The sequence below is a fragment of the Neophocaena asiaeorientalis genome, unplaced genomic scaffold (assembly GCF_003031525.2).
Source record: "Neophocaena asiaeorientalis asiaeorientalis breed wild unplaced genomic scaffold, Neophocaena_asiaeorientalis_V1.1 scaffold50, whole genome shotgun sequence".
In the NCBI taxonomy this organism is placed as follows: Eukaryota; Metazoa; Chordata; class Mammalia; order Artiodactyla; family Phocoenidae; genus Neophocaena; species Neophocaena asiaeorientalis.
This window is the reverse complement of record NW_020172717.1, coordinates 974,651-986,658: the sequence shown is the minus strand read 5'-3', so window position 1 is coordinate 986,658 and position 12,008 is coordinate 974,651. Positions and strand designations below refer to the sequence as shown.

The window sequence follows — 12,008 nt, the reverse complement described above, 5'->3', positions numbered from 1 at the left end:
GTAATTGTGTTCTCTTTTTCCACGTTTCAGTTGCTTTGATGGAACTTCTCAAATTATCTGTTAACTTTGTGTTAATGCCTTAACCAATGGGTGGAAGATATTGGAATCAAAGTTCTATAATTGCTTTTATTTTTACAAAGAGTATAAGATCCAAGAAAATGAACAAGTTACCTTTAACATCAGAAAGACTGCATTAATATTCAGACTACTCAAAAATGTCCCCAAAGCCACACTTGAAGAGGTATATTTGTTTACACACTCAGGTAAATATAACTTTCCATATGTAAATATTTTTTCATATGTAAATATTCTTATGTGAGGGGTATATATACGGCCACAATTCTCACAGCAAGCTTTGTGCTGCACAATACGGACAAATAGATGTGTCCTTCCATATAACAGTTTCGATGTAAATAGTCCAGGAATATATTTTAAATCGTAGCTGGGGGGGGTGCTTTTCTCCCGGCGAGGTTTTTTTTTTTTTTATAATCCACGGTACATAAATTAGATGGGCCACAAACTTAACATCGATTTTTTTTTCAAACTCAAAGAGGGATAATCATTTTCTTTTCAAAATTAGGAGATCAATTAGAATATTTCCCGGGATGCTAAAGAAGAGTTTCTGTAGTTCATTGTGGGAGGGGTCCGGGTGCAAAGAGTAAGGGAGAAGGGTGAGGGTCCTGAGACCTCAAAGAGGGAACGAAGTCAAACTGTCCTTGACCAAGCGCTAAGGAAACACTTAAAAATGGAATCTGTCAGGGAACAGCTGCTCGGGAAATGTGTTAAACAAACCAGCCACTTCGAGCAGGGTTTGTCCGTAGAGGAGTCGGCTCGGTCTCCAGGACGCGAATAATGGGGTGAATTACAAACTCCCCGGGGCAGGGAGCTTGGTGAAGACCCAGGCTCAGCTCTGTCCGCGGGCCCGGAAGCCCCTGAAAGGAGCTGCGCTCGCCTGAGAAACTGGAAAGGACCCTGACTCGGCAGGGTTGTGAAGCCACGATGCCAGGCTACAAGGTTTCGGGTCGGGGTAGTAGGGATGTAGGATCGGGATACCGGGTCAGGATACAAAACTGGGGTCCCGGGCGCCTGATGCAGGGCAGGGTTGCCGGGCAGCAATGCGGGGCCGAGCAGTTGCGCTGCACCCTGACGCCCGGCGAGGACATAGGGTCGGATGCCAAGTCGGGATACCCTACTGACTCCAGGAGTCGCGCACTTGTCAGTTTCCTCTTGACCACGCCCCGGCGGAATAAGTCCAGCTCCCTAGTGTTTAAGTAAGCCGTGACACCAACGCAAAATCCACGCCTAATTAAATTAATTATGGATTCTTGTCATCCTGAATTAATGGCCAAGAGCGCAGGCGGCCGAGGTATCTGAAAACCTGGACTGTCTGCCTCTTCTTCCCACTCCCTCTGGTCCCCCTTCGCTGTCCTCACTCACACTCCAGCCCCTGCACTCCAGCCTTAATCAATCTCAATCTCTCTCCCAACCCCCACTCCCCCACCCCCAGGTAGTGGCGCGGGTGCTTCCCGGGAAGGGTCTCCCTCCGAGTTGCGAAGGGGAGGTAATTTACTCAGAACAAGGGGCCGCCTTTGCGAAGTATAAATAGTGAGACTTCAAGCGCTGCGTTGCTATCAGATCTGAACTCTCCGCAGGAAGAATTGTCAAAGATCTTAACATTGAACAAGCGCGCTCCGGCGGGGAAGCATCAGTTCCCATTTCCCTCCCGCGGCCCCCGCCCCTTCCCTCTTCCTCTTCTTCCTCCTCCTCCTTCACCTCCTCCTCTTCTTACTTCTTTTTCTCCTTCTACTTCTTCTCCTCTTTCTTCTTTCTTCTCTTCTTTTTCTTCTTCTTCCTCCTCCTCCTACTCCTCCCCCACCCCTGTCCCATTGATGTGTTATTATTGGGGGGGCTGGAGCAGTAAAAAAAGAAGAAGGAAAAAAAGAGCTGGGCTCGGCTGGGAGACGTTGAGCGCGGGGCTGACGGGCATTGGCGGCGATGGAAGAACTTACGGCGTTCGTCTCGAAGTCTTTTGACCAGAAAGTGAAGGAGAAGAAGGAGGCTATCACGTACCGGGAGGTGCTGGAGAGCGGACCGCTGCGCGGGGCCAAGGAGCCGACCGGCTGCGCGGAGCCGGGCCGTGACGACCGCAGCAGTCCCGCAGTCCGGGCGGCCGGCGGAGGCGGCGGCGGCGGAGGAGGAGGCGGAGGCGGAGGCGGAGGAGGTGGAGGAGGTGCAGCAGGAGGAGGAGCGGGCGGAGGAGCTGGAGGAGCGCGCTCTCCCGTCCGGGAGCTGGACATGGGCGCCGCCGAGAGAAGCAGGGAGCCGGGCAGCCCGCGGCTCACCGAGGGTAACGGCCTGACCCCCGGCCGCGGTTCCCCTTCCCGCCTTCCTGACTCCTTTCGGGCGGGAGAGGACACCAAGGCCCAGCGTGGAGGGGGGTGGGACGCGGAGAGGGCTCTTGGACCCCAGCTTTGGAAGCTGGAGTGAGGATGGAGGGGTGGGAGTCCGATGGTGTGCACGGTCGTGGGTGGGGTCCGAATGTGTGTGCGGGGAGGGGGGGCGCGTGTGGGGTTTGCGCGCGCCCTTCTCAGATGCTCCCGCTACTCCCATTACACCGAAACGCATTTTCACCAACGGGAGGATGGGCCCGCAGCCCAGACGGCCCGCAGGCGGATGGGGAAGTTCGCTGGGCCGGGCTGCGAAAGGGGGTACTGGCACTAGCTGGGCCAGGCGGCGGGATTACAGTTAGCATCTAGCGCCGAGTTTGCGGGAGCCCCTTTCCTAGGCCCGAGAAAAAAAAGAAAAAGAGAGAAAGGGGACAGAGATACAGAGACAGAGAGATTGATTGGGATTTCACCCTGGAGTTGCCCCGGATTTCGTGCCGCCGCTAACTCCGCGAAGACCCTGGCTGCCTGGAATTTAGGGCCCCAAACTTCCCATTTTCTTTGAGCTGTGAAGGTAGAATGAGACCAAGGCAGGCTAAGGTTCAGGCTGTGACCTGTTTCTTTCGGGAGATGCGTTAGGCTCCTTTTTTGTTTGTTTGTTTTTCGAAATTTTACTGCGTCGCATCATCCAGTACTCTGATTTTGTGGTGGGATAATCCTTTGGTGCCAGGAAAGTGTTAGGAAAAGCCTTTTTCTAAATGGTGGAGCGTCCTGTACCAATTCAAAGGAGTTCAACAATAAAATTAATTTGGCACTTGGTGCCTGCAGTAACTGGTGTGCTGCCATATTTTTCCAATTAAGGAAATATGTGGCATGCTTAGAATCACATATTTAAGCAAGCAATTAAGTCGTTTATAACAGTCTGTTCTTGTTTAGGCCAATAAGTGGAAATTTGGGGGCAAAATAGGGATTATATTAAGTCTGTTAATCAACTGTAAATGTGGACATCTTTCTCTTTGAAGCCCCAAAAGTTTGAGAGGCTTCCACTGTGGATGGCATGAAATAAACAAAGCCAAAGGCAGAATCTGAAAGACGTGTTTTCATATTTAAATTTCATTGCAATATCTGTGGAAATATTTTCCTATTAACTTGGCTTCAGTTTGTGCTATAATGTATCCACTTCTTCCCTAAGGAAGGACAAACGTCCACAACACAAACTTTGAGAAGTAGAAATGCGGGAAACACTTAAGATCACGGTAACTAGAATGCCAAGCTGGGCTGAGTTCTAGAGGTTCTTCTCCCAGACGGGGTACCAAGTACTCCTAAATTTGGAAAGTGGTAGCATAACTGTCAGGTGGTCCAGTGCACCCTCCGGGGCCTGAGTCCCCAGCTCGAGGCCCTGGGTACACCAGCAGGCACCCCCCACGAAGTTAGGGTCTGAACCGTGGGCAAACGAAGTCCTGGGATTGTTGATTTCCAAGCTCAGGGCAAATATTAATTTGTCTGCAGGCCGGCTCTTCTGGAAATGATTTTTAACACCCATGCTGATCGGGATTCTGGGCTGGGAAGAACTGCAAACAGCCTCGATTATCCAAACTCAGCTTTTGCACCTTAAAAACCCAAGTCTCCAACTCAGGAGCAGAGGTTGAAGGTTCCAGAGGGCAGCTTATGTTGATCCTGGCTCCCCTGATCACGGTCCCTTGGCCTAAATATATATATATATATATATCTCCACATCCCTCTAGTGTCCCTGTATGCTCATACTCGTGGAGCTCCTGTTTTTAAAGGGAGGAGAAGGAAGGACAGGAAAGTGGCAACGGATGTGTGCAAACCTAGAGCAGAAAAATGCATATTTTATTAAACATCCGAGCTGCTGGATGCATGAAAAGGCTTTGAGCAACCAATAGAAACCGAGGATCCCGAATGTTCCGCTTGAACCTGTTGATCTCTGTGGGTTTAAGCGTTCAGGGTCGCGTCTGCCTTTCCAATGGGGAGGGAGAAAGGAGCGAAAGAGACAACGGTCTGTTTCGCTGGCTCCCCGAAGCTGGTTTTCCACCTCTGGCCTTCCGGCCGGGTGTGGGCAGCGAGCCCTACAGGCCGCCAACATGGCGTGGGCGCCTCTGCTCAGGCGACTGGGATTCAGCAGGGGGGACAAGGACTGCCTGACTGTCCGTGGGCCGTCCGCGGGATTTGGTCCAAGCCCTGGGTCCGCAGAGAGCGCCCGGGAAAGTGGCTCCCGCCATGCGGCCCCGGGGTCTTGTCCTCCGGCTGTGACCCTTCAGCCCAATTGTTCCCAAATTAGACCAGCAAGTTTGAGAGAGACAAGAGAGCCGGCGGCGGCCACTGCTGGCCTGACAACGGCCCAGCACTCTGGGAATGGCCGGTGTAAGAGGCCAGTCCGTGGCCTCGCTGCGCTCTCCTGCCGGCATCTCGTTCTGTGACCCGCCCGGTGCGGCTCTTTTGATTTTTGTGCGCGAGTGGGAGAGAGTGAATGCAAGAGAGGGTTAGTGGAATTGATTTGGTGTTCTCGGGGGAGGGCAGGGGACTGTGGGCTGAATAGTGAGGAGGTGAGCTGAGGCCACAGTTGCAAAAGGGATGCGTGGGTGAATGCCCACCTTGCCCGCGGGCAGCCGCCCAGAGTTGATCTTTTCGCGTCTCCAGGATCCTCTTCCTCGCAGCCGGGTGAGGAACTGGACAGGAACTCCGGGAGGGGGCAGGATCCTCCATCCTTCTGGAGACAGATCTGGTAATGGCATTTGCTGTGTTGTTTTTGTCTGTGTGTGTGTGTGTGTGTGTTGCTGTGTGTGCGCGTGGACGTATGTGTGCGGTTCTGTTCGTGGTGCCCCCTCCAGTGTCCCCGGAGCCGAAGGATCGCAAAGAGGATGCGAAAGGGATGGAGGACGAAGGCCAGACCAAAATCAAGCAGAGGCGAAGTCGGACCAATTTCACCCTGGAACAACTCAACGAGCTGGAGAGGCTTTTTGACGAGACTCACTACCCGGACGCCTTTATGCGTGAAGAACTGAGCCAACGGCTGGGGCTGTCCGAGGCCCGAGTGCAGGTACCCGCCTGTAAGGAGGTCGCGGGGAGCAGAGGAGGGGCATGCCTGGGGTTGGAGAGTCGCCTGGGGTACACACGACGAGGGTGTGGGTCCAAATGTCTGGAGTGAGGTGAGAAGGGAAGCGACGTCTCTGCTAGAGGTCTTATTTTCCAAAGTAGATCTTGGTCTTAAAGCCTTCCCGTGCTCCCCCCACCGCCCCGCCCCATCCCAACATATGTTCCCAGCAGAAGAAAGCTGTGCTGGGCTTGCTCCCAGAGTTTCTATAAACCACACCCCCGACCCTCGCCTCTCGATGCCTTTAATGTGGTTTAATCCTAATGGGCCTACTTTTATAAGCCTTAAAAAAATCCCACAGAAAACGTTTTATCTTCTGGATGCCTTAAAAGTTACAACGAATATTTTGTTCGGCGGAGTTGGGTTTCCTTGAGGGTCTGCTCTGGGATCTAGGTTTGCCAAGCGGATATGCCAATTAGGTTTATAGATGTACAGACTATAAAGAAAATTAGCAACTGTTAAGTGCACAAATTTACAGTCTGCCGTTAGCGGTCGATCTCAAACTGTGTGTGAAATAGCAGAGAAATAAATGCGTTTGGTCACTCTTTGTTCTCTCACTTAACCAGGGAAGTGAACCTGAACCTACAGAAACTTGATTTTAAAACAATCCACATATCTTAATATCGACATTTCCAAAATCTGACCCCAGCAAGTGCCACACTAAATGGAGTTAGCATTGGAGCAGATTTTCTTTACCGGTTGTGGCGGTGAATGTAATGGGAAAAGTAGGCTTCAGGAGTGCTTAAGGGGAAAAAAAATTACATACATACATGCATACATATCCTTTTAGTTTTATGGAAAACGAATTTAAATGTTTCAGGTTGTATTTCCACTCAAATAATAAAATAGGAGAAAATGATAGTCATTATTTGTTTGAACACATGGAGCAGTTTTAGGCCTGAACATCTGCAGCTGTTACAAAGTATCACTGTAACAGATACTCCCTAGGTCTCTGGGCTAGAGACCACCATCTGCAGCGAACTATGCAATTCTTATGGGGCTTCCCCGCATCTTGTAATAGGATCAGGACAAAAACAGAGCAGTCACTTTAAAGGGGAAAAGTAATAATAGGCTGCCTTGGTCATCACAGCATCAACAGCAGAGCCTTCCTTTTTAAGCCTCTCCTACTTTGCTCTGTGCACTGAGATCTCTAGAGGCTTAGCAACCCCTTAAAGACATGATGATGTCATGTCTTTACAGTTGTGAGCATTAGTGTATCAGCTCCAACTCTTCTAGGGGAAAAAAGAGGCAAAAGCCTCAGGCCATGTGAGGTACACAAAGGGTGCCACCCTGGCATGAAATCTACCCTTCTACTACACTAAATGGCAGGGGAATTTTTGAAGATTTCCATTGACTGTGACACTTGCTTTCAAAAACAAGAAGAACGCTCTGAAGCAATATTTTACTTTCATGTTTTTTAACATTAATTTATGAATCAGTCAATATGCTGTGTTATTGGAACATAATGCTATATTATTGGAGTATAAAAGCAAGCTTTATTTGAATTTCTTAAAATCTGCCATACTGCCTCTAAAAGTTGGCAAGTTTATCCAAGAAGGTAATATCTGGGAGAAGATAGTATCCAGCAGTTACTTGATTCATACCCCACTCCCATTTCACAGAATGTTCTCCTTTTTTTCTCATAATAAGTGAACTTCATTGCTGGTATTTATTTTTTCATACTTTATTTAAATTTTGATCTATCGTCTGGACACTTCTCTACTACCCTAACTATACTCAGTGGCTTTTTCTATAGAAGCAAATTAGATTATCATGATAATGGCACAATTATTCTGCTACCATGTTACACTCTGCTGCACAGAGGAACAGAGAAATTCTAAACTTCTTTGTAGAGAGGCTTTTATGACACTAATTACCTCTTCCCCCACTCTTATCCCCCCCACCCCCAGGAAAAAAAAAACAAAAAACAGAGTCACTATTTGCTTTGGTGTTTGGTTTTTCTTGAAGATGAAACTAATTAATATTACAGGCTATTAATGAGCATTTTCTTCTCAGGTCTTACTGGGCAAACATCTAAACCCATTATCACTTTAGTATCAGGTATCAGGGCGAGTTTTAGGCCTTGGGGATTCTAACTGTGGAAACATGAAACCGGGACTACAGTAATTTATCAAGAAACAACTTATCGCGCAAAAGTATATGAAATCTTTCTATTTATGTCATTTATTTATGTTTTTAACTTTGGAAATTAAGATTCTTGTATATAATTCAAAGATTGCTTGCTATATCTCCCAATCCTTGCCTATAACATTACTCTGAGTCATAACATCTAGGTTTTATTTTTTCCTCCACTTTGTAGGTTTGGTTTCAAAATCGAAGAGCTAAATGTAGAAAACAAGAAAATCAACTGCATAAAGGTATGCTTCTCAGACAAAGAACATTTGATACTCTAAGTAAAAAGAGTATTAGGCGATGTTGTTATTATGAAGACAGAAAAGAACCTTGTCAAAGATAACTATGGTCCTTATTTAAAAATCTGCTCCAAAGGCAGTTAATGAGAGTCCTAAACTTTGGGAGTAAATTACATTGCTTTTCATTTTAGCAGCAGTTTAGGAAGATAAATGTACAATTCCAAAGGAAGTAGTTCTATCTTGGTTCCATTTGGAACCTTGGAAAACAATGCTGGACATGTTAATCTCACTTTATTGTGTTTTGTTCCCCCATTTTTTGCAGGCGTCCTCATAGGGGCTGCCAGCCAATTTGAAGCTTGTAGAGTAGCACCGTACGTCAATGTAGGTGCTTTAAGGATGCCATTTCAGCAGGCAAGTACAGCCCAGTTTCAACCTGTTTTTAACTGTGAAAAGACCTGGATATTTGCTTGAATTGTTGAACATCCCTGTCTCTAAGCCCCCATATAGGTGTCTATACAGGTAGAGAATCAATTTTCAGATGATATAGTGGGCCTACTCCCCTTTAAAAACCTATACAGTGTCAGGGGCCTACATGCCTAGTCCTTTCTGTCCTCATGGGAAACCCACAGAGGCCTGAGGGCAGCAACGGGTCCTTTAAAAATGCGCTAAAGATTGCACTTGGGGAGAGGAAGGAAAAGCCTTCTGATTAAGATTTTGTCAGATCCAGTACAGAGGTTAGTCCTAAGGTGTTTCTAAGGCAACTCTCTAAATATTTTTCTAGGTGTTTTCTATCTCTTATTCACATTAAATGTCTCTGACCGAAGATAAACAAACAAACAAATAAATAAATACACTCCCAGCTCAGACTTGATTTTTTAAAGCTGCAAAGCTTCATATCTAGTAGAGAGGGAAGCACTGGTCTTCCCAGGGACACCTTGCGGCTGCAATCCATTTCTTAGCCATACAGAAACCTTTAAGACTATATTTTTAAAGTACAGCCTGCAGCAATGATTTAATCCTGGGAAATCCCAGTGCTCTGAACTCCCCATTCTCCAAGACTAAGGGTGCAATCCTTTCCCAACCAGTGCCTGACCATCCCCATGGCCAGGCCCCTGCTCCGTAGGACTGTGAAGTCATGAATTAACTCTGAGATGCCAGTGTCCTGGTCAGGGGAGACACCTGGCTGCACCTGTGTATTGAGGGTTAGTATTAGGCAGATCTTAGCTCTCCTGGCACCACTGGATTCTGGTATCCTGATGCTAGGCTTCTGAAGCAAGAGAGAATGACTGGAGAGAGAGAGGAATCTTAAAAGGAGACCTTACTACTCAGAAGGTGATCTCCTAGTCTGCAGCATCAGCATCAGCTGGGAGATTGTTAGAAATGCAGAATCTCTGGCCCTACACTAGACCTTCTGAATCAGAATCCACTTTTTAACAAGATCCCAAGGTAATTTTAATAGCAATAAATGTTAGAAGTACTAACAATTGTGCCAGTTGTGATGAAGATGCAACAACTTCCCTAGGTGACATTTTAAAAGTTTTGTAATTTGCTTAATGGTACTTCAGTGTTTTAGTAGCAGCGTAAAAGGTGTATGACAGCATCAAAAGAGGAGGGTAATGACCCTCATCCCGTCGTCTGTCCAATATACATTGTTATTTTCAGGAGGGTGATGTATTAGCACAAGAGTAATGTCGCCTTCTGACGGACCCAGCTCCCGAGGGGGCGGCCACAATTCCTGCAGACGGGAGTCCCTGGGACTCAAGGGGATAGGCCACACTGAGCTAGTTGCAGAGACTCAGGGTCATTGGAATATCCCTGTGGCGCCCCAGATTCAGTAACAGACTGATAAGGTCAGCCAAATGCCCCTTTCCCGTCCCCTGCCCCAGCCTTACCCGAGCTAAGCTGGACGCCGTTAATGCTCTGTTTCTATTCTGTTGTCACCCTAGGATAGTCATTGCAACGTGACGCCCTTGTCCTTTCAGGTTCAGGCGCAGCTGCAGCTGGACAGCGCCGTGGCGCACGCGCACCACCACCTGCACCCGCACCTGGCCGCGCACGCGCCCTACATGATGTTCCCCGCGCCTCCCTTCGGACTGCCGCTCGCCACGCTGGCCGCGGACTCAGCTTCTGCCGCCTCCGTCGTGGCCGCCGCAGCTGCCGCCAAGACTACCAGCAAGAACTCCAGCATCGCGGATCTCAGACTGAAAGCCAAAAAGCACGCGGCCGCCCTGGGTCTGTGACGCCAACGCCAACGCCAGCGCCAACGTCGCGCCTGCAGCGCGGCGCGCAGCCTGCACGCCCTCCGAGCCCCGCTGCTTCTCCGTTACCTGCTCCGGACCTCGGGAGCCGAGCCTCTTTCCACCCGCTGATCGCCCCTTGCCCCATTCCGCATCCCGGACTCGGAGGGAGTGACCTGGGATCCCAAGAGGGGCACCAGCTCCGTGGCTCCTGACCATTCACCTACCCTAGGGCCTAGAATTTGGCTTTGTAGGGCTGGGTTTGGGAGGTCTGGAGAGAGACTGGACAAGGGAGTGCTGGGACAGCGGAGTGTGTGGCTCACGGCAAAACTGCGACGATGGACTCTTGCGTAGAAATAAAAATCCTGTTAATAAAAGAGGGGAAAAAAAGTAGAAAAGACAAACCAGAGATAAATAGAGAAAGGGAACTTATGCTATTCGTCAGAAGCTGAAATCGGAGAGAGAACCAAGGAACAAAAAAGAAAAAAAATTTAAAGTATTTTGTACATTAAATAATATGGAAAAAGAACCTGGACGAATCTCGAGAGAATTTAGTTACCCACTTAAAGTGTATGTTTTTTAAAATGGGCTAAGAAGGCAAAACAGAAGGAAGAGATACTTATTTAAAGAATTAAGATGAAAAAAATGTACGCAGCTGGGAAGTTCACAGGTTTTGAAACTGACCTTTTTCTGCGAAGTTCACTTTAATACAAGAAATTTGATAAGAGAGGCGGGCCTCCTTTTACGTTGAATCAGGTGCTTTGAGTTAAAAACCACCAGTATGGAAGAGCAAGAAGAGGGAAGACAGTATAAAAACGAGGAGAGAAAAAATATTAATACAAAAATGATACCACAGACGATGATTTCTCTGAGAAAATTATTATGGCAGAACTGTCCAGACTGCTGACAGTAAATTCCGGTTTGCATGTTACTTGTATTCCATTGATGGTGTCTCCCCCCTCCCCCACTTTACTCACATGCACTTAACTCCATTTTCATTTTCAGTATAAAAACAATACCCAAAGCATCTGGAAATTGATATATATATATTTCTATCTATATTTATTTTTGTCCCGTCTTTAATCCTGGGGGACAAAAGAAAAAAGTCTGAAGGGCAAAAAAGTTACACTCTGATTGTCCCAAGACAACAGAGGCAGGTAGAAAATGTGAGAAAAGGAAAAAGAAAAGAGAAATGGAACGGTGAAGGTACAGCGCCTCACGTGGTGCCTGATACATAGTGGGCGCTCAGTGTTAAGTCCCCTCTCCTCCCCCTTTTCTTGTATTCCCTCTTGCAGATTTCCTAAAGTCCTATTTGAGGACCGTGCTTTATTCCCCCCTCTCTGTCCCATCACACTCACTTTAAACAACACCCAGATAGATACAGGCACTAAGTTTGTGTAAAATATGTTGATAAACACGAACAAAGTTTATTTTGGCTATAACGTGTGAACTGATAGTTGACTTTCAACATTTGCATTTTATCTCACAAGGGTGTATATTCAAGTAATATTTTTGTTTGTCTCAATTCATGTAGCTATTTAAACTGGGATACCCTGGACTAAGCAATCTGTATCCCAACTCTCTAAAAAAAGCCTCCTTAGTTTTTGGGTTTTTTTTAAATCCCTTATACAAGAACGAGGAAAAGCTCTTTTAGCTGAACTTTGGTATGCGGTTGAGCTTTGTAACTATTTGTTCTCCATGAAAACAAAATTATTTATATTTGCCATATTTTTTCTAGTGTATTAAGTTATTTTAAACAAAAGAAGATTCTGTTATTTCATGACGTGTTGTCGGTACAAAATGTTTCGGTCTCACCTCTGTTAAACCTTTTAAATAAGTGCCAAGTTATTAATTGAAGACACTTTGCGATCAATTGAATCAAAATAGTATTGTTTCATTT

General features: G+C 47.2%; 1 protein-coding gene across 2 annotated transcripts; it reads left to right on the top strand.

Moving 5' to 3' along the window:
• Window positions 1–1,886: 1,886 nt before the first annotated feature.
• SHOX2 (SHOX homeobox 2) lies at window positions 1,887–10,177 on the top strand. Of its 2 annotated transcripts, none has more exons than XM_024740164.1 (5): window positions 1,887–2,347; window positions 5,237–5,445; window positions 7,820–7,877; window positions 8,194–8,282; window positions 9,854–10,177. In XM_024740164.1, the coding sequence occupies exons 1-5, from the start codon at window positions 1,996–1,998 to the stop codon at window positions 10,109–10,111; spliced, it is 966 nt and encodes a 321-aa protein (XP_024595932.1). In that variant the 5' UTR covers window positions 1,887–1,995; the 3' UTR covers window positions 10,112–10,177. The 2 variants fall into 2 exon arrangements, with proteins under 2 accessions (XP_024595932.1, XP_024595931.1); XM_024740163.1 differs by having other exon boundaries at window positions 9,818–10,177.
• The last annotated feature ends 1,831 nt before the right edge of the window (window positions 10,178–12,008 follow it).

What these genes read in the sequence shown, in the direction of transcription:
- SHOX2 (XM_024740163.1), top strand. Translation starts at nt 1,996, where the DNA reads ATGGAAGAACTTACGGCGTTCGTCTCGAAGTCTTTTGACCAGAAAGTG. An exon ending in TGTCCGAGGCCCGAGTGCAG is followed by an intron (nt 5,446 to 7,819) that starts GTACCCGCCTGT and finishes TCCACTTTGTAG; the next exon opens with GTTTGGTTTCAAAATCGAAG. An exon ending in TAAGGATGCCATTTCAGCAG is followed by an intron (nt 8,283 to 9,817) that starts GCAAGTACAGCC and finishes TTGTCACCCTAG; the next exon opens with GATAGTCATTGCAACGTGAC.